This window comes from Crassostrea angulata, chromosome 1 (genome assembly GCF_025612915.1).
Source record: "Crassostrea angulata isolate pt1a10 chromosome 1, ASM2561291v2, whole genome shotgun sequence".
In the NCBI taxonomy this organism is placed as follows: Eukaryota; Metazoa; Mollusca; class Bivalvia; order Ostreida; family Ostreidae; genus Magallana; species Magallana angulata.
The window spans coordinates 43770479-43798236 of record NC_069111.1 but is presented as its reverse complement, the minus strand read 5'-3'; the positions used below and the strand labels follow the sequence as shown (position 1 = coordinate 43798236).

The following is a 27758-nucleotide window of genomic DNA, read 5'->3' as shown; positions in this document are numbered from 1 at the left end:
AAATATTCGTTTCTTTTTAATGACTTCAGTTTAACGTCGACCAATCAGACTATCTTATTCATGTATTATCTCAATATGATATTTCTATCATTATATAAAATACTTATTTTTTATTAATTTTCTTTTCTTTTTTCTTTTTTTTTCTCGATGAGGTAGCTTTAATGATGAAAGATAAAGAAAAAGGCATCTTCGAAACCTTTCTAATGTAATGCATCTCAATATATTTCAGTGTAACAAAATTCCATATTATGTCGCCTCTTAATTTTACAATGTCGGCAATTATCCAACATGGAACAAATGAGTTTGAGGTCACAATCACACTGGACTCTAATGGCGAGGATCCAAATGCAACTCATGTAATGTGCTTTTCAGCAGAGACAAATGAAAGTTAAGTAGTACATTATCTATTATTTTAGCCCAGTTTCACTAAAATATTACCAATATGTTTTCTTATTTTGAATAAGAAGTTTTTCTCATATTCTTCCGCATGTTGGACCTTTTTCTTTGTTAAGCTCACCCTAATTCACGTAATTGCAATTGGTTTTCGTCCGACGTCGTCCGTCATTGTGCATCGTGTGTAAATTGAACATTAATTTTATAACTTCTCAAAACTATATCATCATTGATGGCCAATTCTTTTTTAAATCTGGTATGATGCATCTTGTGGATAAGGGGAACATAAATTGTAAATTTCATGACTATTGTCCCACAGGGACCATAAGGGGCGGGCCAAAATTGTCAAAATTTGACCGTTTCAAAAATCGTCCTCTTTACTTCCGCACATCTGAAAGAAAAACTGAATCAGCAGTTATGTAGATCAAAAGGCTCTCTCCTAGGTTTAAAAAATCTTCTTCTTCTTTACTTCTGTTGAAACTTCATGTAAAAGGAAACTGACTGCATAAGTAAAACGATTATAAAGCCTTCTACAAAAATTGTAAATTTCATGTCCCCTCAAGGTAAGGGGTTTGACTCTAGGGCGGGGCCAAAATATTCATATAGTGTTAATGCATATAATGTTTAAAAATCTTTACTTTCACTTGAACTGAATCGATTATTTCAGAATGACTATAAAGCTTTCTATGTAATTTGTAAATTTAATGAATACCAGGGTAGGGTTTCAGTACAGGATGTGGCAAAAAAAAATGATCATATATAGTTAATGTTTATAATGGTTAAAAATCTTCTTAACTTCTTCTGATACGGAATAGAAACTGACTGCATACAATGGATTATGAAAGACCATAAAGCTGTGTAAATTAAATTTAATGACACCTTTCGTCATTGTTTTGTGTACTTGAGAAAATATTTCAACAAAATAACTTCGGGGGTGTTTCGTACTACCTTAAGTGAGAAAATAAGGAAGAGTATTACTTGTTTTGGTCTTCCTCCATCATTGTGCGTTGTGCGTCGTCCGTCTTGCGTTTACAATTTTACAACTTCGTTTTGAAAACTACAAGGCCAATTATTACCATTTTAAGAAATTTTGTGAAATTTATGACCATACTATACCCGAGGCCTCATGGAGGGGGCAAAACAAGCAAAAAAGAGCCAAATTGTAAAAAAAAAAACCTTCTCTATTCCCACCCATTTTGAAAAAAAATAAATGCATGGTTACGACGCCCATGAAACCTTTACAAAAATTGGGAAATTCATGGCGCCTAGGTCAGAGGTTCAGGCCCTAGGGCGAGGCCATTATGAACGTATAGTTAAAATGTATTATATCTTTGAAAATCTTCTACTCCACTCCCATTTACATTTGAGACAAACTAAATGCATGGTTATGATGTCCGTGAAGAAATTTACCTAAATTGTGAAATTTTTGGTCTTTGGGTCAAGGTTTTAGACCAAAGAATTGGGCCAAAATCTTAGAAAATTATCTTCTCTACTCCTATATATTATATATCTGAGATAAACTAAATGCATTGTTATATCTATTATGGCCCCTGTGTCATGGGTTTAGACCCTAGGGCGGACCAATATGGCCATATACTAGTGGTATTCTCTCTATCGACAGCAGGCGGCAATAAACTGAATACATGAATTTGATGTTCATGAAACCATGCATCAACACTGAGAGTTTTAAATTAGACCCTGTGTCGGGGATTCAGGCATTAGGGCATGGACAATATGGCAATGTAAAGTGAAAATATATTAAATTGTAGAAAATCTTCCCTACATCCACATCAGGGGGAGATAAACTGAATGCATATTTTTGCTATTCATGAAGTCCTCTACCTAAATTATAGAATTCCTGGATCAGCTGTTAATGACCCTTGGCTAGGGCCAATATGGACATATACTGTAGATTTCTTATTTTACGCAAAAACTTAATTCTGCAATTCAACCATTTGCATCAAATCCCGAGAATATAAAATCCCGAACGCCGAATTTTTTAACCATAGTTTCATTTAGTTTACATCTGTTCGAAAAATAAAGGCGATATTTTAAAATTCCTTGCCTTTATCTAGGAATCAACAGTATCTACAGTTACTGTAGTGAAAATGTATTTAAATTTTTTATCATATTGTGGGAGATAAACTAAATGCATTATTATGTACATAGTGTACTGTTGTATAACTGTTTTTTAATTGAGAAATTCACTGCTAATTGGGCTGGCTTTTTATTTTATTTATTTTTGGGGGGGGGGGGGGGGCAAATATGGCCTTTTAATGAACTTCTAATTTTTAGGTAACTTGAGTCCCGAGTAACCTATTATTTCCATATATTAGCAAATCTGTTTTACCTTATGATAAAACTTTTAATAAAATATAGTTTAGATATTATAAACGATTGGCCATTGAAGGCCAGAAGTTTTTTGGCACCTGAAGCTAGGGTATGTACATGTATATAATCCGAGATTTCTCCGATTCTCCCCTCTTTTATAAATAAAGGGACGGTACTCACGTGACCCTCAAAGCCTGTAAGCCTATTCTTTTAAAGTATTGCGCTGTTTTCACTCTCTTGGTTTAATTTTCAATAATTTTAAATTTAAATAATTCTTGAAGTGTAAAATTTTAATCTTTTTCACTTATTTTTACTAATCGATATTTCTTAAGTAAATAGTGACTTTTCTTTTCTCACTCAGTCCCTCTTTTTTGTCTCTTCCATAATTCACAAGGCTTTAGTTAATACTGCTCGATTAATTGCAGTAACGAACGGTAATGAAATCAATCTCCAATATTCAATGCACGCACAATTTTTCATGAAAATAACATTAATTTTCAACATGATTTTTTTTCAAATTTAAATTTTAACACATAACAAATTATCCGTGTAGTTTTGAACTCAATAAACTAATATTTGAGAGAAAAAAATATTTCAGTGTTTGATTTATAATTTATAATGCTATATTTTTGCAGGACATCCTCAGAATCACGATGTATTACTGTGCATTTCGGAGGTAATTGATAAATACTAGTATTTCTAATTAATTTATTCATTCTAACCGAAGTTAAGAGTTTGTTGCTAGGATAAAAGAGATAAATGAGTGACATATACTTTACAATGTCCTAAACGTTGTCAGAACAACGGTACTTGTATTGATCTGATAATGGATTACACATGAAATCAACAGTACAAATAGTAAGTTATGATATGTTTCGATATTCAAATTGATGTCTAAAAGCTTGGATTAAGTTTACCCTGTTTTTAAGGCTTTGTGTTATTTCGAATAAATTGATTTGATTCTTCGTTCATTAAGAATAAGTTAACGCTAAATCAGAAATGTAATAAACTAAGCTTAAAAATTGAAATCAATGACATGCATTGCATCTCTCCATTAAAAAATGTATTGATAAGTATAAATGAAAAATAAAACTTTAATTTTAAATAAGATGCTTTTATTCATGTTGTCAAATTTTAATGCATAATTATGTTACAACGTGCTACAAATGTAATGCAACCAGACAAATATCAACAATTAGCAAAAATAATTTAATGATCCTTTCTCAATATCTCAAGATATGATCTTTAAACATACACAGATATTGATGACTGCCATCCCAATCCTTGTCAAAACAATGGAACATGTAATGACCTAGTAAACGACTACCAATGTGATTGTGTTCCAGGATTCAATGGAACAAACTGTGAAAACAGTAAGCACTTTAAATGCTTAGGTTTTCGTTTTCTGAAAATAAATACAAATGTCTCCACAATTATTACTTAATGTTTGTTTTAGGTAATGCTAAACTATATTCTAACTTTAGATATCAATGAGTGTGCATCTCAACCTTGTCAGAACAACGGTACTTGTATAGATCTGATCAACGATTACACATGTAATTGTACAGACGGCTTTAATGAAACTAACTGTACAAATAGTAAGTTATGATGTGTTGTGTTATTGAAGTTGATGTCAAAATTTTTTAGTTTATTTTTTTATATTTTCAAAACTCTTCGTTCCTTCTGAATAATTTAACTCTAAATCGGAAATTAGAAAGAAATGAAAAAAGGTTTTGAAAATCAAATCGGTCACATGCATTGTAGCTCTCTAATAGCAAATGAATTGATTAATATGAATGAAAACAAAACCTTTTATGTACAGAAGATGATTTTATTGTCTTTGTGAAATTTTGATACATAATTATGCTACAAAGTTCTCCAAACGAAATGTAGTCTGACTAATATTAACGATTAACAAAAATATTCTTTCATCCTTTCTCAAAACATTATTTTAAACGTACACAGATATTGATGACTGCCAACCCAATCCTTGTCAAAACAGTGGAACATGCAATGACCTAGTAAACGACTACCAATGTGATTGTGTTCCAGGATTCAATGGAACAAACTGTGAAAACAGTACTCACTTTAAATGCTTAGGTTTTCGTTTTCTGTAAAAAATACAACATAGATGTCTCCACAATTATCACTTAATGTTTGTCTTAAGGTAATGCTAAACTATTTTTGCACTTTAGATATCGATGAGTGTGCATCTCAGCCTTGTCAGAACAACGGAACTTGTATAGATCTGGTCAATGATTTCACATGTAATTGTACAGACGGCTTTAACGAAACCAACTGTTCAAATAGTAAGTTATAATGAGTTTAAATATTTAAGTTGATGACAAAATGTTTGGGTTCATTTTTTTTATGTTATCAAAACTCTTCGTTCCTTCTGATTAATTTAACTCTCAATTGAAACTAAAGAAAAAAATAAATTGAGGTTTTGAAAATCAAATAGGCCACATGCAATGTGCCTCTTTAGTATCAAATGCATTGATTAATATAAATATAAAAAAAAAACCCGTTTTATTTAAAGTTGATGATTTTATTTTTTATGTGAAATTCTAATGCACAAATATGTTATAAAATGCCCCAAACGAAATGCAAATTGACTAACATTAACAATTAACAAACATATTTGTTGATGCTTCCTCAAAATATGATCTTTAAACGTTCACAGATATTGATGACTGCCAACCCAATCCTTGTCAAAACAAAGGAACCTGTAGAGACCTGGTCAACGACTACCAATGTGATTGTGTTCCAGGATTCAATGAAACAAACTGTGAAAACAGTAAGCACTTTAAATGCTTAGGTTTTCGTTTCCGGAAATAAATGCAACATAGATGTCTCTACAATCATTACTTACTGTTTGTCTTTAGGTAATGATAAACATTTTGAACATTTCTCACTTTAGATATCGATGAGTGTGCATCTCAACCTTGTCAGAACAACGGAACGTGTATAGATCTGATCAACGATTACACATGTAATTGTACAGACGGTTTTAACGAAGCCAACTGTTCTAATAGTGAGTTATGATATGTTCTGGTGTTCATTTTCATGTTAAATTGTTTGGGTTAATTTTTTATGTAATCAAAACTCTTCGTTTCTTCTAATTAATTGAAATCTCAATTGAAAATTTAAAAATAAATTAATTGAGGTTTTAAAAATCAAAAAGGTCACATGCATTGTGCCTCTGTAGTATCAAATGCATTGATTAATATAAATAATAAAAAAAAGCATTTCATTTAAAGTAGATGGTTTTATTGTCTTTGTGAAATTTTAATGCATAATTAGTTACAGAGTTCTCCAAACGAAATGCAATCTGACTAACATTAACCATTAACAAACATATTCGTTCATCCTTTTTCAAAATATGATCTTTAAACATACACAGATATTGATGATTGCCAGCCCAATCCTTGTCAAAACAATGGAACCTGTGGAGACCTGGTCAACGACTACCAATGTGATTGTGTTCCAGGATTCAATGAAACAAACTGTGAAAACAGTACGCATTTTAAATGCTCATATTTTCGTTTCTGGAAATAAATGCTACATAGATGTCTTCACAATTACTACTTTAATGTTTGTCTTTAGATAATGATAAACGTAATGTACCTTTCTCACTTTAGATATCGATGAGTGTGCATCTCAGCCTTGTCAAAACAACGGAACTTGTATAGATCTGATCAACGATTACACATGTAATTGTACAGACGGTTTTAACGAAACCAACTGTTCAAATAGTAAGCTATGATATGTTCTGGTGTTTATTTTGATGTCAAAATGTTTGGATTAAATTTTCCATGTTTTTAAGGCTCTACGTTTATTCTGGATAATTTAACTCTAAATGGGAAATGAAATAAACTAAGCTTAACAACTACAATCAAGAACATTCATATTAGCTTCATATAGAAAATACATTGATTGATTTAAATGAAAAAAAAAATCCGTTTTCAGTAGATTTTCTTGTCTTTGTGAAATTGTATTGCATAAGTAATATGTTTACTACACGTAAGTGCTTTAAATGAAATGCAATATGAGAAATATTAACAAATAACAAACATATTCGTTTTTTCCTCTCTGAACATATGATCTTTAAACATACACAGATATTGATGACTGCCAACCCAATCCTTGTCAAAACAATGGAACCTGTAGAGACCTGGTCAACGACTACCAATGTGATTGTGTTCCAGGATTCAATGAAACAAACTGTGAAAACAGTAAGCACTTTAAATGCTAAGGTTTTCGTTTCCGGAAATAAATGCAACATAAATGTCTCTACAATCATTACTTACCGTTTGTCTTTAAGTAATGATAAACATTTTGAACATTTCTCACTTTAGATATCGATGAGTGTGCATTTCAGCCTTGTCAGAACAACGGAACTTGTATAGATCTGATCAACGATTACACATGTAATTGTACAGACGGTTTTAACGAAACTAACTGTTCAAATAGTGAGTTATGATATGTTCTAGTGTTCATTTTTATTTCAAAATGTTTGGGTTAATTTTTTATGTTATCAAAACTCTTCGTTTCTTCTTATTAATTTAACTCTCAATTGAAAATTTAAAAATAAATAAATTGAGGTTTTAATAATAAAAAAGGTCACATGCATTGTGCCTCTGTAGTATCAAATGCATTGATTAATATAAATAATAAAAAAAGCATTTCATTTAAAGTAGATGGTTTTATTGTCTTTGTGAAATTTTAATGCATAATTAGTTACAGAGTTCTCCAAACGAAATGCAATCTGACTAACATTAACCATTGATAAACATATTCGTTCATCCTTTCTCAAAATATGATCTTTAAACATACACAGATATTGATGATTGCCAGCCCAATCCTTGTCAAAACAATGGCACCTGTAGAGACCTGGTCAACGACTACCAATGTGATTGTGTTCCAGGATTCAATGAAACAAACTGTGAAAACAGTACGCATTTTAAATGCTCATATTTTCGTTTCTGGAAATAAATGCTACATAGATGTCTCTACAATTACTACTTTAATGTTTGTCTTTAGATAATGATAAACGTAATGTACCTTTCTCACTTTAGATATCGATGAGTGTGCATCTCAGCCTTGTCAGAACAACGGAACTTGTATAGATCTGATCAACGATTACACATGTAATTGTACAGACGGTTTTAACGAAACCAACTGTTCAAATAGTAAGCTATGATATGTTCTGGTGTTTATTTTGATGTCAAAATGTTTGGATTAAATTTTCCATGTTTTTAAGGCTCTACGTTTATTCTGGATAATTTAACTCTAAATGGGAAATGAAATAAACTAAGCTTAACAACTACAATCAAGAACATTCATATTAGCTTCATATAGAAAATACATTGATTGATTTAAATGAAAAAAAAAAATCCGTTTTCAGTAGATTTTCTTGTCTTTGTGAAATTGTATTGCATAAGTAATATGTTTACTACACGTAAGTGCTTTAAATGAAATGCAATATGAGAAATATTAACAAATAACAAACATATTCGTTTTTTCCTCTCTGAACATATGATCTTTAAACATACACAGATATTGATGACTGCCAACCCAATCCTTGTCAAAACAATGGAACCTGTAGAGACCTGGTCAACGACTACCAATGTGATTGTGTTCCAGGATTCAATGAAACAAACTGTGAAAACAGTAAGCACTTTAAATGCTAAGGTTTTCGTTTCCAGAAATAAATGCAACATAAATGTCTCTACAATCATTACTTACCGTTTGTCTTTAAGTAATGATAAACATTTTGAACATTTCTCACTTTAGATATCGATGAGTGTGCATTTCAGCCTTGTCAGAACAACGGAACTTGTATAGATCTGATCAACGATTACACATGTAATTGTACAGACGGTTTTAACGAAACCAACTGTTCAAATAGTGAGTTATGATATGTTCTAGTGTTCATTTTTATTTTAAAATGTTTGGGTTAATTTTTTATGTTATCAAAACTCTTCGTTTCTTCTTATTAATTTAAATCTCAATTGAAAATTAAAAAAAAAATAGATTGAGGTTTTAAAAATCAAAAAGGTTACATGCATTGTCCCTCTTTAGTATCAAATGCATTGATTAATATCAATAATAAAAAAAATGTTTCATTTAAAGTAGATGATTTTATTGTCTTTGTGAAATTTTAATGCATAATTAGTTACAGAGTTTTCCAAACGAAGTGCAATCTGACTAACATTAACCATTAACAAACATATTCGTTCATCCTTTCTCAAAATATGATCTTTAAACATACACAGATATTGATGACTGCCAACCCAATCCTTGTCAAAACAATGGAACCTGTAGAGACCTGGTCAACGACTACCAATGTGATTGTGTTCCAGGATTCAATGAAACAAACTGTGAAAACAGTAAGCACTTTAAATGCTAAGGTTTTCGTTTCCGGAAATAAATGCAATATAAATGTCTCTACAATTATTACTTACTGTTTGTCTTTAGGTATTGATAAACATTTTGTACATTTCTCACTTTAGATATCGATGAGTGTGCATCTGAACCTTGTCAGAACAACGGAACTTGTATAGATCTGATCAACGATTACACATGTAATTGTACAGACGGCTTTAATGAAACCAACTGTTCAAATAGTAAGTTATGATGTGTTGTGATATTCAAGTTGATGTTAAAATGTTTGGGTTCATTTTTTTTATGTTATCAAAACTCTTCGTTCCTTCTGATTAATTTAACTCTCAATTGAAACTTAAGAAAAAAATAAATTGAGGTTTTGAAAATCAAATAGGCCACATGCAATGTGCCTCTTTAGTATCAAATGCATTGATTAATATAAATATAAAAAAAAACCGTTTCATTTAAAGTAGATGATTTTATTGTCTTTGTGAAATTTTAATGCATAACTAGTTACAGAGTTCTCCAAACGAAATGCAATCTGACTAACATTAACCATTAACAAACATATTCGTTCATCCTTTCTCAAAATATGGTCTTTAAACATACACAGATATTGATGATTGCCAGCCTAATCCTTGTCAAAACAAAGGAACCTGTAGAGACCTGGTCAACGACTACCAATGTGATTGTGTTCCAGGATTCAATGAAACAAACTGTGAAAACAGTAAGCATTTTAAATGCTTAGGTTTTCGTTTCTGGAAATAAATGCAACATAGATATTTCTACAATCATTATTTACTGTTTGTCTTTAGGTATTGATAAACATTTTGTACATTTCTCACTTTAGATATCGATGAGTGTGCATCTCAGCCTTGTCAGAACAACGGAACTTGTATAGATCTGATCAACGATTACACATGTAATTGTACAGACGGCTTTAATGAAACCAACTGTTCAAATAGTAAGTTATGATGTGTTGTGATATTCAAGTTGATGTTAAAATGTTTGGATTCATTTTTTATGTTATCAAGACTCGGCGTTCCTTCTGATTAATTTAACTCCCAATTGAAAATTAATAAATAAATAAATTGAGGTTTTAAAAATGAAAAAGGTCACATGCATTGTGCCTCTTTAGTATCAAATGCATTGATTAATATCAGTAATAAAATTAAACCCGTTTCATTTAAAGTAGATGATTTTATTGTCTTTGTGAAATTTTAATGCATAATTAGTTACAGAGTTCTCCAAACGAAATGCAATCTGACTAACATTAACCATTGATAAACATATTCGTTCATCCTTTCTCAAAATATGATCTTTAAACATACACAGATATTGATGATTGCCAACCTAATCCTTGTCAAAACAAAGGAACCTGTAGAGACCTGGTCAACAACTACCAATGTGATTGTGTTCCAGGATTCAATGAAACAAACTGTGAAAACAGTAAGCATTTTAAATGCTCATATTTTCGTTTCTGGAAATAAATACTACATAGATGTCTTATACTTACTACTTTAATGTTTGTCTTTAGATAATGATAAACATAATGTACCTTTCTCACTTTAGATATCGATGAGTGTGCATCTCAGCCTTGTCAGAACAACGGAACTTGTATAAATCTGATCAACGATTACACATGTAATTGTACAGACGGTTTTAACGAAACCAACTGTTCAAATAGTAAGCTATGATATGTTCTGGTGTTTATTTTGATGTCAAAATGTTTGGATTAAATTTTCCATGTTTTTAAGGCTCTACGTTTATTCTGGATAATTTAACTCTAAATGGGAAATGAAATAAACTAAGCTTAACAACTACAATCAAGAACATTCATATTAGCTTCATATAGAAAATACATTGATTGATTTAAATGAAAAAAAAAATCCGTTTTCAGTAGATTTTCTTGTCTTTGTGAAATTGTATTGCATAAGTAATATGTTTACTACACGTAAGTGCTTTAAATGAAATGCAATATGAGAAATATTAACAAATAACAAACATATTCGTTTTTTCCTCTCTGAACATATGATCTTTAAACATACACAGATATTGATGACTGCCAACCCAATCCTTGTCAAAACAATGGAACCTGTAGAGACCTGGTCAACGACTACCAATGTGATTGTGTTCCAGGATTCAATGAAACAAACTGTGAAAACAGTAAGCACTTTAAATGCTAAGGTTTTCGTTTCCAGAAATAAATGCAACATAAATGTCTCTACAATCATTACTTACCGTTTGTCTTTAAGTAATGATAAACATTTTGAACATTTCTCACTTTAGATATCGATGAGTGTGCATTTCAGCCTTGTCAGAACAACGGAACTTGTATAGATCTGATCAACGATTACACATGTAATTGTACAGACGGTTTTAACGAAACCAACTGTTCAAATAGTGAGTTATGATATGTTCTAGTGTTCATTTTTATTTTAAAATGTTTGGGTTAATTTTTTATGTTATCAAAACTCTTCGTTTCTTCTTATTAATTTAAATCTCAATTGAAAATTAAAAAAAAAATAGATTGAGGTTTTAAAAATCAAAAAGGTTACATGCATTGTCCCTCTTTAGTATCAAATGCATTGATTAATATCAATAATAAAAAAAATGTTTCATTTAAAGTAGATGATTTTATTGTCTTTGTGAAATTTTAATGCATAATTAGTTACAGAGTTTTCCAAACGAAATGCAATATGACTAACATTAACCATTAACAAACATATTCGTTCATCCTTTCTCAAAATATGATCTTTAAACATACACAGATATTGATGACTGCCAACCCAATCCTTGTCAAAACAATGGAACCTGTAGAGACCTGGTCAACGACTACCAATGTGATTGTGTTCCAGGATTCAATGAAACAAACTGTGAAAACAGTAAGCACTTTAAATGCTAAGGTTTTCGTTTCCGGAAATAAATGCAATATAAATGTCTCTACAATTATTACTTACTGTTTGTCTTTAGGTATTGATAAACATTTTGTACATTTCTCACTTTAGATATCGATGAGTGTGCATCTGAACCTTGTCAGAACAACGGAACTTGTATAGATCTGATCAACGATTACACATGTAATTGTACAGACGGCTTTAATGAAACCAACTGTTCAAATAGTAAGTTATGATGTGTTGTGATATTCAAGTTGATGTTAAAATGTTTGGGTTCATTTTTTTTATGTTATCAAAACTCTTCGTTCCTTCTGATTAATTTAACTCTCAATTGAAACTTAAGAAAAAAATAAATTGAGGTTTTGAAAATCAAATAGGCCACATGCAATGTGCCTCTTTAGTATCAAATGCATTGATTAATATAAATATAAAAAAAAACCGTTTCATTTAAAGTAGATGATTTTATTGTCTTTGTGAAATTTTAATGCATAACTAGTTACAGAGTTCTCCAAACGAAATGCAATCTGACTAACATTAACCATTAACAAACATATTCGTTCATCCTTTCTCAAAATATGGTCTTTAAACATACACAGATATTGATGATTGCCAGCCTAATCCTTGTCAAAACAAAGGAACCTGTAGAGACCTGGTCAACGACTACCAATGTGATTGTGTTCCAGGATTCAATGAAACAAACTGTGAAAACAGTAAGCATTTTAAATGCTTAGGTTTTCGTTTCTGGAAATAAATGCAACATAGATATTTCTACAATCATTATTTACTGTTTGTCTTTAGGTATTGATAAACATTTTGTACATTTCTCACTTTAGATATCGATGAGTGTGCATCTCAGCCTTGTCAGAACAACGGAACTTGTATAGATCTGATCAACGATTACACATGTAATTGTACAGACGGCTTTAATGAAACAAACTGTTCAAATAGTAAGTTATGATGTGTTGTGATATTCAAGTTGATGTTAAATGTTTGGATTCATTTTTTATGTTATCAAGACTCTGCGTTCCTTCTGATTAATTTAACTCCCAATTGAAAATTAATAAATAAATAAATTGAGGTTTTAAAAATGAAAAAGGTCACATGCATTGTGCCTCTTTAGTATCAAATGCATTGATTAATATCAGTAATAAAATTAAACCCGTTTCATTTAAAGTAGATGATTTTATTGTCTTTGTGAAATTTTAATGCATAATTAGTTACAGAGTTCTCCAAACGAAATGCAATCTGACTAACATTAACCATTGATAAACATATTCGTTCATCCTTTCTCAAAATATGATCTTTAAACATACACAGATATTGATGATTGCCAGCCTAATCCTTGTCAAAACAAAGGAACCTGTAGAGACCTGGTCAACAACTACCAATGTGATTGTGTTCCAGGATTCAATGAAACAAACTGTGAAAACAGTAAGCATTTTAAATGCTCATATTTTCGTTTCTGGAAATAAATACTACATAGATGTCTTATACTTACTACTTTAATGTTTGTCTTTAGATAATGATAAACATAATGTACCTTTCTCACTTTAGATATCGATGAGTGTGCATTTCAGCCTTGTCAGAACAACGGAACTTGTATAGATCTGATCAACGATTACACATGTAATTGTACAGACGGTTTTAACGAAACCAACTGTTCAAATAGTAAGCTATGATATGTTCTGGTGTTTATTTTGATGTCAAAATGTTTGGATTAAATTTTCCATGTTTTTAAGGCTCTACGTTTATTCTGGATAATTTAACTCTAAATGGGAAATGAAATAAACTAAGCTTAACAACTACAATCAAGAACATTCATATTAGCTTCATATAGAAAATACATTGATTGATTTAAATGAAAAAAAAAATCCGTTTTCAGTAGATTTTCTTGTCTTTGTGAAATTGTATTGCATAAGTAATATGTTTACTACACGTAAGTGCTTTAAATGAAATGCAATATGAGAAATATTAACAATAACAAACATATTCGTTTTTTCCTCTCTGAACATATGATCTTTAAACATACACAGATATGGATGACTGCCAACCCAATCCTTGTCAAAACAATGGAACCTGTAGAGACCTGGTCAACGACTACCAATGTGATTGTGTTCCAGGATTCAATGAAACAAACTGTGAAAACAATAAGCACTTTAAATGCTAAGGTTTTCGTTTCCGGAAATAAATGCAACATAGATGTCTCTACAATCATTACTTACTGTTTGTCTTTAGGTATTGAGAAACATTTTGAACATTTCTCACTTTAGATATCGATGAGTGTGCATCTCAGCCTTGTCAGAACAACGGAACTTGTATAGATCTGATCAACGATTACACATGTAATTGTACAGACGGTTTTAACGTAACCAACTGTTCAAATAGTGAGTTATGATATGTTCTAGTGTTCATTTTTATTTTAAAGTGATTGGGTTAATTTTTTATGTTATCAAAACTCTTCGTTTCTTCTTATTAATTTAAATCTCAATTGAAAATTAAAAAAAAAATAGATTGGGGTTTTAAAAATCAAAAAGGTTACATGCATTGTCCCTCTTTAGTATCAAATGCATTGATTAATATAAATTAAAAAAAAATGTTTCATTTAAAGTAGATGATTTTATTGTCTTTGTGAAATTTTAATGCATAATTAGTTACAGAGTTCTCCAAACGAAATGCAATCTGACTAACATTAACCATTAATAAACATATTCGTTCATCCTTTCTCAAAATATGATCTTTAAACATACACAGATATTGATGATTGCCAGCCTAATCCTTGTCAAAACAAAGGAACCTGTAGAGACCTGGTCAACGACTACCAATGTGATTGTGTTCCAGGATTCAATGAAACAAACTGTGAAAACAGTAAGCATTTTAAATGCTTAGGTTTTCGTTTCTGGAAATAAATACTACAAAGATGTCTTCACAAATACTACTTTGATGTTTGTCTTTAGGTAATGATCAACATAATGTACATTTCTCACTTTAGATATCGATGAGTGTGCATCTCAGCCTTGTCAGAACAACGGAACTTGTATAGATCTGATCAACGATTACACATGTAATTGTACAGACGGCTTTAATGAAACCAACTGTTCAAATAGTAAGTTATGATATGGTCTGGTGTTGATTTTGATATCAAAATGTTTGGATTAAATTTTCCATGTTTTTTAGGCTCTTCGTTTATTCCGGATAATTTAACTCTAAATGGGAAATGAAATAAACTAAACTAAAAACTATAATCAAGAACATTCATTGTAGCTTCATATAGAAAATACATTGATTGGTTTAAATGAAAAAATATTCCGTTTTCAGTAGATTTTCTTGTCTTTGTGAAATTGTATTGCATAAGTAATATGTTTACTACACGTAAGTGCTATAAATGAAATGCAATATGAGAAATATTAACAAATAACAAACATATTCGTTTTTTCCTCTCTGAACATATGATCTTTAAACATACACAGATATTGATGACTGCCGACCCAATCCTTGTCAAAACAATGGAACCTGTAGAGACCTGGTCAACGACTACCAATGTGATTGTGTTCCAGGATTCAATGAAACAAACTGTGAAAACAGTAAGCATTTTAAATGCTAAGGTTTTCGTTTCCAGAAATAAATGCAACATAGATGTCTCTACAATCATTACTTACTGTTTGTCTTTAGGTAATGATAAACATTTTGAACATTTCTCACTTTAGATATCGATGAGTGTGCATCTCAGCCTTGTCAGAACAACGGAACTTGTATAGATCTGATCAACGATTACACATGTAATTGTACAGACGGTTTTAACGAAACCAACTGTTCAAATAGTGAGTTATGATATGTTTTTAGTGTTCATTTTTATTTTAAAATGTTTGGATTAATTTTTTATGTTATCAAAACTCTTCGTTTCTTCTTATTAATTTAAATCTCAATTGAAAATTAAAAAAAAAATAGATTGGGGTTTTAAAAATCAAAAAGGTTACATGCATTGTTCCTCTTTAGTATCAAATGCATTGATTAATATAAATTTAAAAAATATGTTTCATTTTAAGTAGATGATTTTCTTGTCTTTGTGAAATTTTAATGCATAATTAGTTACAGAGTTCTCCAAACGAAATGCAATCTGACTAACATTAACCATTAACAAACATATTCGTTCATCCTTTCTCAAAATATGGTCTTTAAACATACACAGATATTGATGATTGCCAGCCTAATCCTTGTCAAAACAATGGAACCTGTAGAGACCTGGTCAACAACTACCAATGTGATTGTGTTCCAGGATTCAATGAAACAAACTGTGAAAACAGTAAGCATTTTAAATGCTAAGGTTTTCGTTTCCAGAAAAAAATGCAACATAGATATTTCTACAATCATTATTTAATGTTTGTCTTTAGGTATTGATAAACATTTTGTACATTTCTCACTTTAGATATCGATGAGTGTGCATCTCAGCCTTGTCAGAACAACGGAACTTGTATAGATCTGATCAACGATTACACATGTAATTGTACAGACGGCTTTAATGAAACAAACTGTTCAATTAGTAAGTTATGATGTGTTGTGATATTCAAGTTGATGTTAAAATGTTTGGATTCATTTTTTATGTTATCAAGACTCTTCGTTCCTTCTGATTAATTTAACTCCCAATTGAAAATTAATAAATAAATAAATTGAGGTTTTAAAAATGAAAAAGGTCACATGCATTGTGCCTCTTTAGTATCAAATGCATTGATTAATATCAGTAATAAAATTAAACCCGTTTCATTTAAAGTAGATGATTTTATTGTCTTTGTGAAATTTTAATGCATAATTAGTTACAGAGTTCTCCAAACGAAATGCAATCTGACTAACATTAACCATTAATAAACATATTCGTTCATCCTTTCTCAAAATATGATCTTTAAACATACACAGATATGGATGATTGCCAGCCTAATCCTTGTCAAAACAATGGAACCTGTAGAGACCTGGTCAACAACTACCAATGTGATTGTGTTCCAGGATTCAATGAAACAAACTGTGAAAACAGTAAGCATTTTAAATGCTAAGGTTTTCGTTTCTGGAAATAAATACTACAAAGATGTCTTCACAAATACTACTTTGATGTTTGTCTTTAGGTAATGATCAACATTTTGTACATTTCTCACTTTAGATATCGATGAGTGTGCATCTCAGCCTTGTCTGAACAACGGAACTTGTATAGATCTGATCAACGATTACACATGTAATTGTACAGACGGCTTTAATGAAACCAACTGTTCAAATAGTAAGTTATGATATGGTCTGGTGTTGATTTTGATATCAAAATGTTTGGATTAAATTTTCTATGTTTTTAAGGCTCTTCGTTTATTCCGGATAATTTAACTCTAAATGGGAAATGAAATAAACTAAACTAAAAACTATAATCAAGAACATTCATTGTAGCTTCATATAGAAAATACATTGATTGGTTTAAATGAAAAATATTCCGTTTTCAGTAGATTTTCTTGTCTTTGTGTAATTGTATTGCATAAGTATTATGTTTACTACTAGTAAGTGCTATAAATGAAATGCAATACGAAAAATCTTAACAAAAAACAAACATATTTGTTTTTCCTCTCTTAAGATATGATCTTTAAACATACACAGATATTGATGACTGCCAACCCAATCCTTGTCAAAACAATGGAACCTGTAGAGACCTGGTCAACGACTACCAATGTGATTGTGTTCCAGGATTCAATGAAACAAACTGTGAAAACAGTAAGCATTTTAAATGCTAAGATTTTCGTTTCCAGAAAAAAATGCAACATAGATGTTTCTACAATCATTATTTAAAGTCTGTCTTTAGGTAATGATAAATATAATGTACAATTCTCACTTTAGATATCGATGAGTGTGCATCTCTACCTTGTCAGAACAACGGAACGTGTATAGATCTGATCAACGATTACACATGTAATTGTACAGACGGCTTTAACGAAACCAACTGTTCAAATAGTAAGTTATGATATGTTCTGGTGTTCATTTTGATGTCAAAATGTTTGAATTAAATTTTCCATGTTTTTAAGGCTCTTCGTTTATTCCGGATAATTTAACTCTAAATGGGAAATGAAATAAACTAAACTTAATAAGTACAATCAAGAACATTCATTGTAGCTTCATATAGAAAATACATTGATTGGTTTAAATGAAAAAAAATTCTGTTTTCAGTAGATTTTCTTGTCTTTGTGAATTTTTTTTCAAAAGTATTATGTTAACTACACGTAAGTGCTTTAAATGAAATGCAATATGACAAATATTAACAAATAACAAACATATTCGTTTGTTCCTCTCTTAACATATAATCTTTAAACATACACAGATATTGATGACTGCCAACCCAATCCTTGTCAAAACAATGGAACCTGTAGAGACCTGGTCAACGACTACCAATGTGATTGTGTTCCAGGATTCAATGAAACAAACTGTGAAAACAGTAAGCACTTTAAATGCTAAGGTTTTCGTTTCCGGAAATAAATGAAACATAGATGTCTCTACAATCATTACTTTATGTTTGTCTTTAGGTATTGAGAAACATTTTGTACATTTCTCACTTTAGATATCGATGAGTGTGCATCTCAACCTTGTCAGAACAACGGAACGTGTATAGATCTAATCAACGATTACACATGTAATTGTACAGACGGCTTTAATGAAACCAACTGTTCAAATAGTAAGTTATAATGTGTTGTGATATTCAAGTTGATGTTAAAATGTTTGGGTTCATTTTTTATGTTATCAAAACTCTTCGTTCCTTCTGATTAATTTAACTCTCAATTGAAAATAAGAAATAAATGAATTGAGTTTTTTAAAAATCAAATAGGTCACATGCAATGTGCCTCTTTAGTATCAAATGCATTGATTAATATCAATAATAAAAAAAACCCGTTTCATTTAAAGTTGATGATTTTATTGTCTTTGTGAAATTTTAATGCATAATTAGTTACAGAGTTCTCCAAACGAAATGCAATCTGACTAACATTAACCATTAACAAACATATTCGTTCATCCTTTATTAAAATATGATCTTTAAACATACACAGATATGGATGATTGCCAGCCTAATCCTTGTCAAAACAATGGAACCTGTAGAGACCTGGTCAACGACTACCAATGTAATTGTGTTCCAGGATTCAATGAAACGAACTGTGAAAACAGTAAGCACTTTAAATGCTAAGGTTTTCGTTTCCGGAATTAAATGAAACAAAGATGTCTCTACAATCATTACTTAATGTTTGTCTTTAGGTATTGAGAAACATTTTGTACATTTCTCACTTTAGATATCGATGAGTGTGCATCTCTACCTTGTCAGAACAACGGAACTTGTATAGATCTGATCAACGATTACACATGTAATTGTACAGACGGCTTTAATGAAACCAACTGTTCAAATAGTAAGTTATGATGTGTTGTGATATTCAAGTTGATGTTAAAATGTTTGGGTTCATTTTTTATGTTATCAAAACTCTTCGTTCCTTCTGATTAATTTAACTCTCAATTGAAAATAAAAAATAAATAAATTGAGGTTTTAAAAATCAAATAGGTCACATGCAATATGCCTCTTTAGTATCAAATGCATTGATTAATATCAATAATAAAAAAAAGCGTTTCATTTAAAGTTGATGATTTTATTGTCTTTGTGAAATTTTAATGCATAATTAGTTACAGAGTTCTCAAAACGAAATGCAATCTGACTAACATTAACCATTAACAAACATATTCGTTCATCCTTTCTCAAAATATGATCTTTAAACATACACAGATATTGATGATTGCCAGCCTAATCCTTGTGAAAACAAAGGAACCTGTAGAGACCTGGTCAACGACTACCAATGTGATTGTGTTCCAGGATTCAATGAAACAAACTGTGAAAACAGTGAGCATTTTAAATGCTAAGGTTTTCGTTTCCGGAAATTAATACTACATAGATGTCTTCACAATTACTACTTTAATGTTTGTCTTTAGATAATGATAAACATAATGTACATTTCTCACTTTAGATATCGATGAGTGTGCATCTCTACCTTGTCAGAACAACGGAACTTGTATAGATCTGATCAACAATTACACATGTAATTGTACAGACGGCTTTAACGAAACCAACTGTTCAAATAGTAAGTTATGATGTGTTTTGATGTTCAATTTGATGTCAAAATGTTTGGATTTAATTTTCCATGTTTTTAAGGTTATCCGTTCATTCTTACATTCGAAATGAAATAAACTAATAACGATGATTGCCTACTGAATCCTCGATTCCTCAGACCTTGTGAATGATTATTAATATGATTGTGTTTTAGGATTCAATGAAACAAATTGTGAAATCAGTTATCGATATTATTGTATCAGATTGTCGTTTTTAGAGAAAGAAACAACAGAAATGTAACTTTACTAACTAAATTATTTGTTATAAATGATACATGAATTTTACTTTTCTCCCTATAGATATCGATGAGTGTGCATCTCAGCCTTGTCAGAACAACGGAACATGTATAGATCTGATCAATGATTACCAATGTAATTGCACAGACTGGTTTAGGGGAGCAACCTGCACATATGGTAAATTAGGATTTTTTTTAGTTTTTATTATAATGATCAATATTATTGTTGAAAGGTAATGCTGTTATAAAAATAATAATTACATGAACTATCAATTTTGATCACTGTCAATATGATTTTGTATTCTTCAAACTTATGTCATTGAACTGCATTCAAAAGATTAAAAAGTTTACGTGTATTATACGTTTTAATTCATTTTTTTCATAATATCATGCTTTATCGCCAGTGAATTGTACCTGTTACTCTTCCTTATTTCTACTCCAGACGTCGATCTGTGCGATTCCTCCCCGTGTAAGAACAACGGAACCTGTATTGATTTGACCAATATATTCCAGTGTCAGTGTCCTTTGGAATTCAATGGAACTACCTGCGCGACGGGTATATATTTGTTGTTATCTAAAATAAGGATATTCTTCAATTAATCAAATTCCATTAAAATATTCAATTTACATACTTGTAGTTATATGGGTCATTTTAATATCCAACTTTTGTTACTGGCTGTACGATTATCTTAAGACTTGGAGCAAACATTTCTGACATTTTCTTTTTATACTTGACAACTATCGTCTCGAAGTTTACGCCTCTAAGCGGATTTTTATTAAGAGCGAAATTTATTGTTATTGATATTTTATAATCATTCTAAGTACACCTACATAATAAAATAATAAATCACAAAACAATTTATATGATATTGACATAAATAGATACTCAACACTAAGAATGAAACTTTTTGATAACAAATTTCAGAAGTTCAGACATTCACGGAAACTTGTAATCTTTCTTTCTATTAATTTAATAAATCACATTTTTGAAAATATGTTACTACCAGTACATGAATATTGTGATGATCTTGTATCATTTTATCATTTAGAATCACATTTAACGAAATTCACGATGATATTGAAAATAGATGTATCAATATCTGAAGATTTGTCTTCAAGCACTGGTTATAGCACCGTTGAAAGTAAAGTACATATTGCGGTAAGTATCAATCCATTGAATATATATCTATTTATTCATCTATTTATTTATTTATCTATCTACAGTTAAATCTATATAATTACAGTTAACAGACATTTATTCCACGATACCAGGATCTACAGTTATTATACACAGTATAAGGTACGTCAATTTCAGGTTGAATGTTATTTATATACCGTCTTGTTGATCACAACGTAACTTCAATCAATTCAATATTATTACCAGATGCCAGATGACGTTCGGTTTTATATTATAAAACTCAGTTTTACATGTAGATAGTCGTATAGTTCTGCGGAACTACATGTATTATAAACTAGTCTTGTTCAATCCGGCCGACGCTTCGTCTACAAATTGCTCTGAAGCTTTGCTCAGAAAGCATTTGATTATAAAGGAAGTATGAACAATAACAAAAAACAAAATTTATATTAAGTGAAATAAATTTTATCATGGTTTCTTTTGGCATTTTTAAACACCTTCAAAAGCAATAGAATTCAACAGGAAAGGTAAAATATTTGTTTTCATCACGAACTAAGTACGAGCGATCTTATTTTGAGTTTAAAACGTCTAATTTGATCTGAAGTGTGTATTTAACATGAATGTGATATTTTTGTTTGCCATATTAATTAAGTCGAATTAATTTTTATTCTACATCGACTATTTTTTTGGTTACACGTATCATTTCAAAACCCTATTTCGTTTGACTCGACTTGCAAGCGAAAAAGAAAATATGTGTTAATGCCATGCATATATTTTCATTAAAACAAAATATAATTCGGCATTTCTATTATAAAGTTGAAGATTTTTAAATAGTTTTAAATAGATAGATATCAATAATGGTAATCAATGTTATGCAATAACTTAATCTTGTTAATTTCAAGTAAATGTGTGATGTGTGTGTGTTTTTTTTTTTGGGGGGGGGGGGTAGTATATGTAAACTATATAAGTTTGATTTATGAAAGAAATTGATTGCCAATTGTCGTTTCTTTTCTTTTCTTTTCTTCTTTTTTCTTACGACACTTCATGTTATTGTACGTATTGTATTGTATTGTTTTGATGATGGTAGTGAAAGACTTTTTATACCTTTTTGAAAATATAAATATTTATTAATGAGATTCGTCTTTAGATTTTGTTATATAATGAAACATGAAATGATATCCGCTTAACTATCATTCGAATTCATTTTTTTTTGTTAAGGAAGGGAAGTCTTATTGTTGACTTTGACCTCATTATTCCGGATGATCCGGTATCCAAGGTTCAGGTTGTGGACACTGTTTATAAGCTTGTGAACGGTCTAGCCTTTGTTAACTACTCCGGTGAGATCGTCAACGTGACATCAGCATCCTTCAACTCGTCTGCTGGCACCAGTAAGTATTGTATAATGGGGGTGGGGGTGGGTGAGGGGGACTGCATAGAATATGAGGTACCTTTTTTCGAAACGAACATTTAAGTTTTATGAACCTAATATATATATTTTAAATGTCATTATTGTGCGTCGAACCCCTCTGAGGCGTTTACACAATGTTCATTTTTAGATATTTTAAAATGGATTTATATAATTGCGAAATATTGTATTAACTTTAGAAAGATCATAATTCTCTAAATATCGCGCTTTGAAAAATAAATAAGTATTGCATGGTGTACAACACCACTTTAAATTCCAAAGTTTCAAAAGTCAATCTTCGGAAGGTTAAAAACTTTTTGATAACTAGACGGTTGTTTTTTGATGTTGTTGCAGTTCTGAATTTCAAATTACTTGAACAAAATAAAATTGTGTTTCTACCTTATTGGAATATTTTTTTGTCTAAATTAAACAAATGAGTAGATTGTCACACATTTTCCTTCAGTTATCATCACTAATTCCACTGACGGGTGTTCGATTATGAATTCCCAGGACGTGTGTTCCCCTGGATACAGGTGTCATGAGTTTAACAACTACACCGTGGCCTGCATGTAAGAACCTCTTTTATCTATTGATAAAATAAGAATGTTCTAGTGCGGGTAGGTAAACTATAAATGTTACTAATAAAGTTTTCGAACAATTTTTACTATCGTAATATCGTGTTTCCCCCTTTTTTCTATTACGTTTAATCATTAAAATATTATCACAAATTCTTAATTCTTTTTACTTTTCTTCAGTCCAATTATAAGTGAGTATAATATTAAAAGCATTTAATAATAAAACAAGTGATTCCTGCTATAAACATATCCAAATGTTGATAATGTTTGATTTTATTAACTATGAAGTACATGTAACCTTATATTAAATGAATCTTTTCACAAGATTTTGTAAAGAAAATCTGATGCAGATTCATTCATAATACATCTTTATTTTTGTTGATGCATTTTTCAGTTTTTGTATTAATATGATGATTGAAAGATGAATGATGTGGAGTGCTATACATGTGATTCTTACTTTTGTGCTTTACATGTTGAATTCTTTCATTTGAAATGTTTTTATGTTATATGATTTAAATGGAAATTCATAAATAAATGTTTGTTAATCTATATTCTTTAAATTGCATTATTTTAATGGGAATTATTTCATATATACACAGATGCTTATGCTTTTTTCTTCTTGCAGATTGTATAAAATTTAAAGTTTGTATAAATTATTTTCTTACCATGAAGTATATGTCTTTCAGTTTTGAAATTCATTTAAATAAGATTTGATTAGAATAAAGTGTTTTTTTCTGTGATTATATTATTCTAAATAATTGTATAAATATCTGTTTTCCTTATATTTTCAGATAAGAGAGCGGCCAGCAGGCTGTATTGTAAACAGAAATCAGGGAAGACAGAGATTAAATAGTTTTTCTTTTAAATTATGAATGGAATTTTTAAAATACTCAGTGTAACGTTCGATGTATTTAAAGTCATTTCTTTACCAAATTTGTAACTTTGCATTGCATGATTGATACATGTATTTATTTCTTATTGTGTATAAAATTTGCGCAGAACATTCTCTTGTACTTAATCTTTCTGTTTCACAAACAAAGTCATTGGTTTAATCTTTTACAAGTTTTGTCGTACTTATCGCAATCTTGGAAACAAAAAACCTTCTATAGGTATATTCAAAAATATTTAAATTTAAAAGCTAAACTAGATGCTGCCATTAGACAGTAAAACCCGCACCAAGTGTTTGCCCCTTAATAACATTTTTATGTACTAATTTTAGTTAAAAAGAAGAATAGAATGAGATCCCATCCAATAACACACATATTGTCCTTAATGCACATTTTGGGGTTAAACTGTTTGCGTCTGAATTTTGAATTAATCAATAATCCAAGCATTTCATGTAATAGAGAGTATGGTCTATATCTATATAATTGTTACAAACAAACGGTTGCCTGCCGTAAATATGCTTTTGTTTGCCAACATATTCATATGCGTGGATTGAGAGAAGGGGTGGGGGTTATGGGTCTAGGCACTCCTTGAAATTAATGTATGTTGTAAAATTACCAAAATTAACCTCGGACCACAATCCCCACCCCAAGCTAACACATTTTTGCTCATTCCCTCCAGCAACTTGAAAATGACCAGGTATCTTGAAAACCATTGCATCCTATATAATTTTTGTTCTTATTGTATTATTGCACATCAAATGTTATGTAGGTCATGACATTATGGGATTGTTCTGACCCCCATAAAACGGGAAATTACCAAATATCTTGAAAACTGTTGAGATCTGACCATTGACCATTAAACAATATTTATACTTGTTCTAGTGTACTATTATGTATCAACAGGTATAAAGTACATGGCTCCCAAGAGGTATTTTTAAACCACCCCCTCCTTTGAAATAGGGAATGATGATACAATTTAATAAGAGTTGATATCCCCACCCCTAAACCATATTCATTATTGCTCCTTGTGTCGTTGCACATCAATAGGTATATTGGTTATGCTCTATTTGAGACGCACAATGACTTCCAGAACTGGAACTAATCTTTTTTTTTTAGAAAGTACGGGTATAATTATTGTGAATGTTTCTGGACAAAATTTCGAATTTTAAGTTTGATATTATAATGAATTTGTTGAATATACATCCTTCCCAATTCATTTTCTTTGGGGGGGGGGGGGTAAAGGGAGGGAGGCAAATTATGTCCAAAGAACAAAGGTGAACTCACCAGTACTAGCCAAACCACTTTGTGAAACGCCCATCACATTTGAATTTAAACTTCGCTACTGTCCCATCATTCCTTGATTTTCTATCGTCCTCCGATGTCCTATAAGAGTGGAAATCATTATGATGCTGACAGATCTTTTGGTTAGATCTTGGCCAAAGGTGATTATTATATGATTGATTAATTCCTAGCTCTCTGATTGGCTCATATCTAATTATCTAAAAAAAAAATACAGAACGTTTTATTCACCTTGACCTAGGAGGTCAATATAACATTTGATTTTTAATGTAGAGAAAATAAAATGCCTATGAAAGTAACAGAAATTATAATTCATATTCAAATAAACTAAGTGAAAGAAGGGGTATGTCTTAGAAAATAAAATTCCTTCCGTTATAACAAGATAGTAACGTATTGCATCGGAGTATGGTTGTCATCTTAACGATTACATTTACATGTATCTCATTATAACGAGTGACAACGCATTAAAATTATTTCAAGATACAAGACACTATTAAACACAATTCTGTTTATTGGCGATGAAAGTGTAGACTCGATATTGTTCATGAACTATACTTGCATTAAAGATTTTCCCCTAATACAGTTGAACATAGTGACTATGATCTTACACAGATATCAATGACTGCCTACCAAATCCTTGTCAAAACAATGGAACCTGTAGATACTTGGCCAACGACTACCAATATAGTTGTGTTTCAGGATTCAATGGAAAAAAGTGTGTAAACAGTAATCAGTTTTATTGTATATTCTCGTGGGTTGTTTTTTTTTAGAAATGAAAAAAACTTAAAATGATACCTTATCAAAATATTGATCTATATCTAAGTAGTGAATGCATTTTAAGTTTCTCACTATACATGTAGATATGAATGAGTGTGCATCTCAACCTTGTCAGATCAATGGAACTTGTACAGATCTGATCAATTGCAACTTATGTAACTGACCAGACGGTTTTAAGGGAACAAACTGCACAATTGCATTGGTCAGTTGTGATACGATTTTGTTCTAAATAAAGTTATATTAATTAAATATCTAATATACAATTTTTTTTCAATTTCAACTGTACAAACGGATTTAACTGGGAAAAATGATTTTGTATGTTTGAAATATATTTCAATGTATGTACCAGGAAAGAAAATGACAGATATTGATCAACATAAATTTGACAAATTTGATGATGTAAATAAGATTTCTAAACATATTCGGAACAATAGATTCTTATCAGAATAAATTTCATTTTTGTATCAATAATTAACAGGTATTATTTTTAATGTAACTTGGTTAATAATCTCTGTTTAGTACTTTACAAGATTAACAGAGATTAAGCTTAACTGTTTACAATTCTTTCCCAGTACATACATCGTAAAATATTTCAAATATCTTCACAAAACATAAACTCTAATACTTTTCAATTATTCAGCTATCTGCCTACGACGGATGTTTACAAAACTTGATATTTATTTTGTTTTAACTTCAATTCTTATGGGTTGACAATCCTTATGTATAGCAACAGAACCGTATATAACACAAAAAAATTGCAATGTATGGCGCACTAAAACATGTGCTAGTTTGGGATTTACTAACCTATTGTTCAAACACATTCGGTGCAAATATTCAATACGAAAACTTTTTCAGATAGTTGTCGTAGTTTTGCATTCATTTGAATTTCCGTTTAGAACGCGATCGCATTCCATGTAAAGTGAGGTAGATTGGTTTGTTCACATTTTTTAATTGCGATTCTCTATAAACATACTTCACTTTTAGAGACCAGTAAGCAGAGAAAGTCTGAGGCAAGTAAACCGACGACATCGATATGAATTCCTAACTATTCAGACTAAATCAAAAAATGTAAAACTTAGAATAAATATATGTATTATGTAAAGTAAAAATAATGATTTATGCAATGTTTTTACTTTTATGAACTGCATTTGAAAGACTATATAGATGTTCTAATTTTATGGTATTTTAATACCATGATTTAACGCTCCTGAAAGGCACGAGTTACTCTTCCTTATTTCTACTCCAGGTGTCGATCTGTGTGCTTTTTCCCGGTTTGAGA

The 27758-nt window shown here is 30.5% G+C and overlaps 1 protein-coding gene across 1 annotated transcript in view; it reads left to right on the top strand.

Moving 5' to 3' along the window:
• The window catches only part of LOC128192556 (neurogenic locus Notch protein-like), a 90743-nt gene that overhangs the window by 8764 nt on the left and 54221 nt on the right, over positions 1-27758 (top strand). The window contains exons 6-58 of the mRNA XM_052865340.1: positions 230-388; positions 3360-3400; positions 3984-4097; positions 4209-4322; positions 4690-4803; positions 4920-5033; positions 5408-5521; positions 5645-5758; positions 6128-6241; positions 6366-6479; positions 6846-6959; positions 7803-7916; positions 8284-8397; positions 8521-8634; positions 9003-9116; positions 9240-9353; positions 9725-9838; positions 9962-10075; positions 10447-10560; positions 10684-10797; positions 11164-11277; positions 11401-11514; positions 11883-11996; positions 12120-12233; positions 12605-12718; positions 12842-12955; positions 13326-13439; positions 13563-13676; positions 14042-14170; positions 14279-14392; positions 14760-14873; positions 14998-15111; positions 15476-15589; positions 15713-15826; positions 16195-16308; positions 16432-16545; positions 16917-17030; positions 17155-17268; positions 17631-17744; positions 17868-17981; positions 18346-18459; positions 18583-18696; positions 19067-19180; positions 19304-19417; positions 19786-19899; positions 20024-20137; positions 20466-20579; positions 20844-20957; positions 21451-21560; positions 21646-21701; positions 22043-22063; positions 22755-22924; positions 23405-23510. Of these exons, the coding sequence (XP_052721300.1) occupies positions 230-388; positions 3360-3400; positions 3984-4097; positions 4209-4322; positions 4690-4803; positions 4920-5033; positions 5408-5521; positions 5645-5758; positions 6128-6241; positions 6366-6479; positions 6846-6959; positions 7803-7916; positions 8284-8397; positions 8521-8634; positions 9003-9116; positions 9240-9353; positions 9725-9838; positions 9962-10075; positions 10447-10560; positions 10684-10797; positions 11164-11277; positions 11401-11514; positions 11883-11996; positions 12120-12233; positions 12605-12718; positions 12842-12955; positions 13326-13439; positions 13563-13676; positions 14042-14170; positions 14279-14392; positions 14760-14873; positions 14998-15111; positions 15476-15589; positions 15713-15826; positions 16195-16308; positions 16432-16545; positions 16917-17030; positions 17155-17268; positions 17631-17744; positions 17868-17981; positions 18346-18459; positions 18583-18696; positions 19067-19180; positions 19304-19417; positions 19786-19899; positions 20024-20137; positions 20466-20579; positions 20844-20957; positions 21451-21560; positions 21646-21701; positions 22043-22063; positions 22755-22924; positions 23405-23510 (5922 nt within the window). The remainder of the gene's footprint in view (positions 1-229; positions 389-3359; positions 3401-3983; positions 4098-4208; positions 4323-4689; positions 4804-4919; positions 5034-5407; positions 5522-5644; positions 5759-6127; positions 6242-6365; positions 6480-6845; positions 6960-7802; positions 7917-8283; positions 8398-8520; positions 8635-9002; positions 9117-9239; positions 9354-9724; positions 9839-9961; positions 10076-10446; positions 10561-10683; positions 10798-11163; positions 11278-11400; positions 11515-11882; positions 11997-12119; positions 12234-12604; positions 12719-12841; positions 12956-13325; positions 13440-13562; positions 13677-14041; positions 14171-14278; positions 14393-14759; positions 14874-14997; positions 15112-15475; positions 15590-15712; positions 15827-16194; positions 16309-16431; positions 16546-16916; positions 17031-17154; positions 17269-17630; positions 17745-17867; positions 17982-18345; positions 18460-18582; positions 18697-19066; positions 19181-19303; positions 19418-19785; positions 19900-20023; positions 20138-20465; positions 20580-20843; positions 20958-21450; positions 21561-21645; positions 21702-22042; positions 22064-22754; positions 22925-23404; positions 23511-27758) is intronic.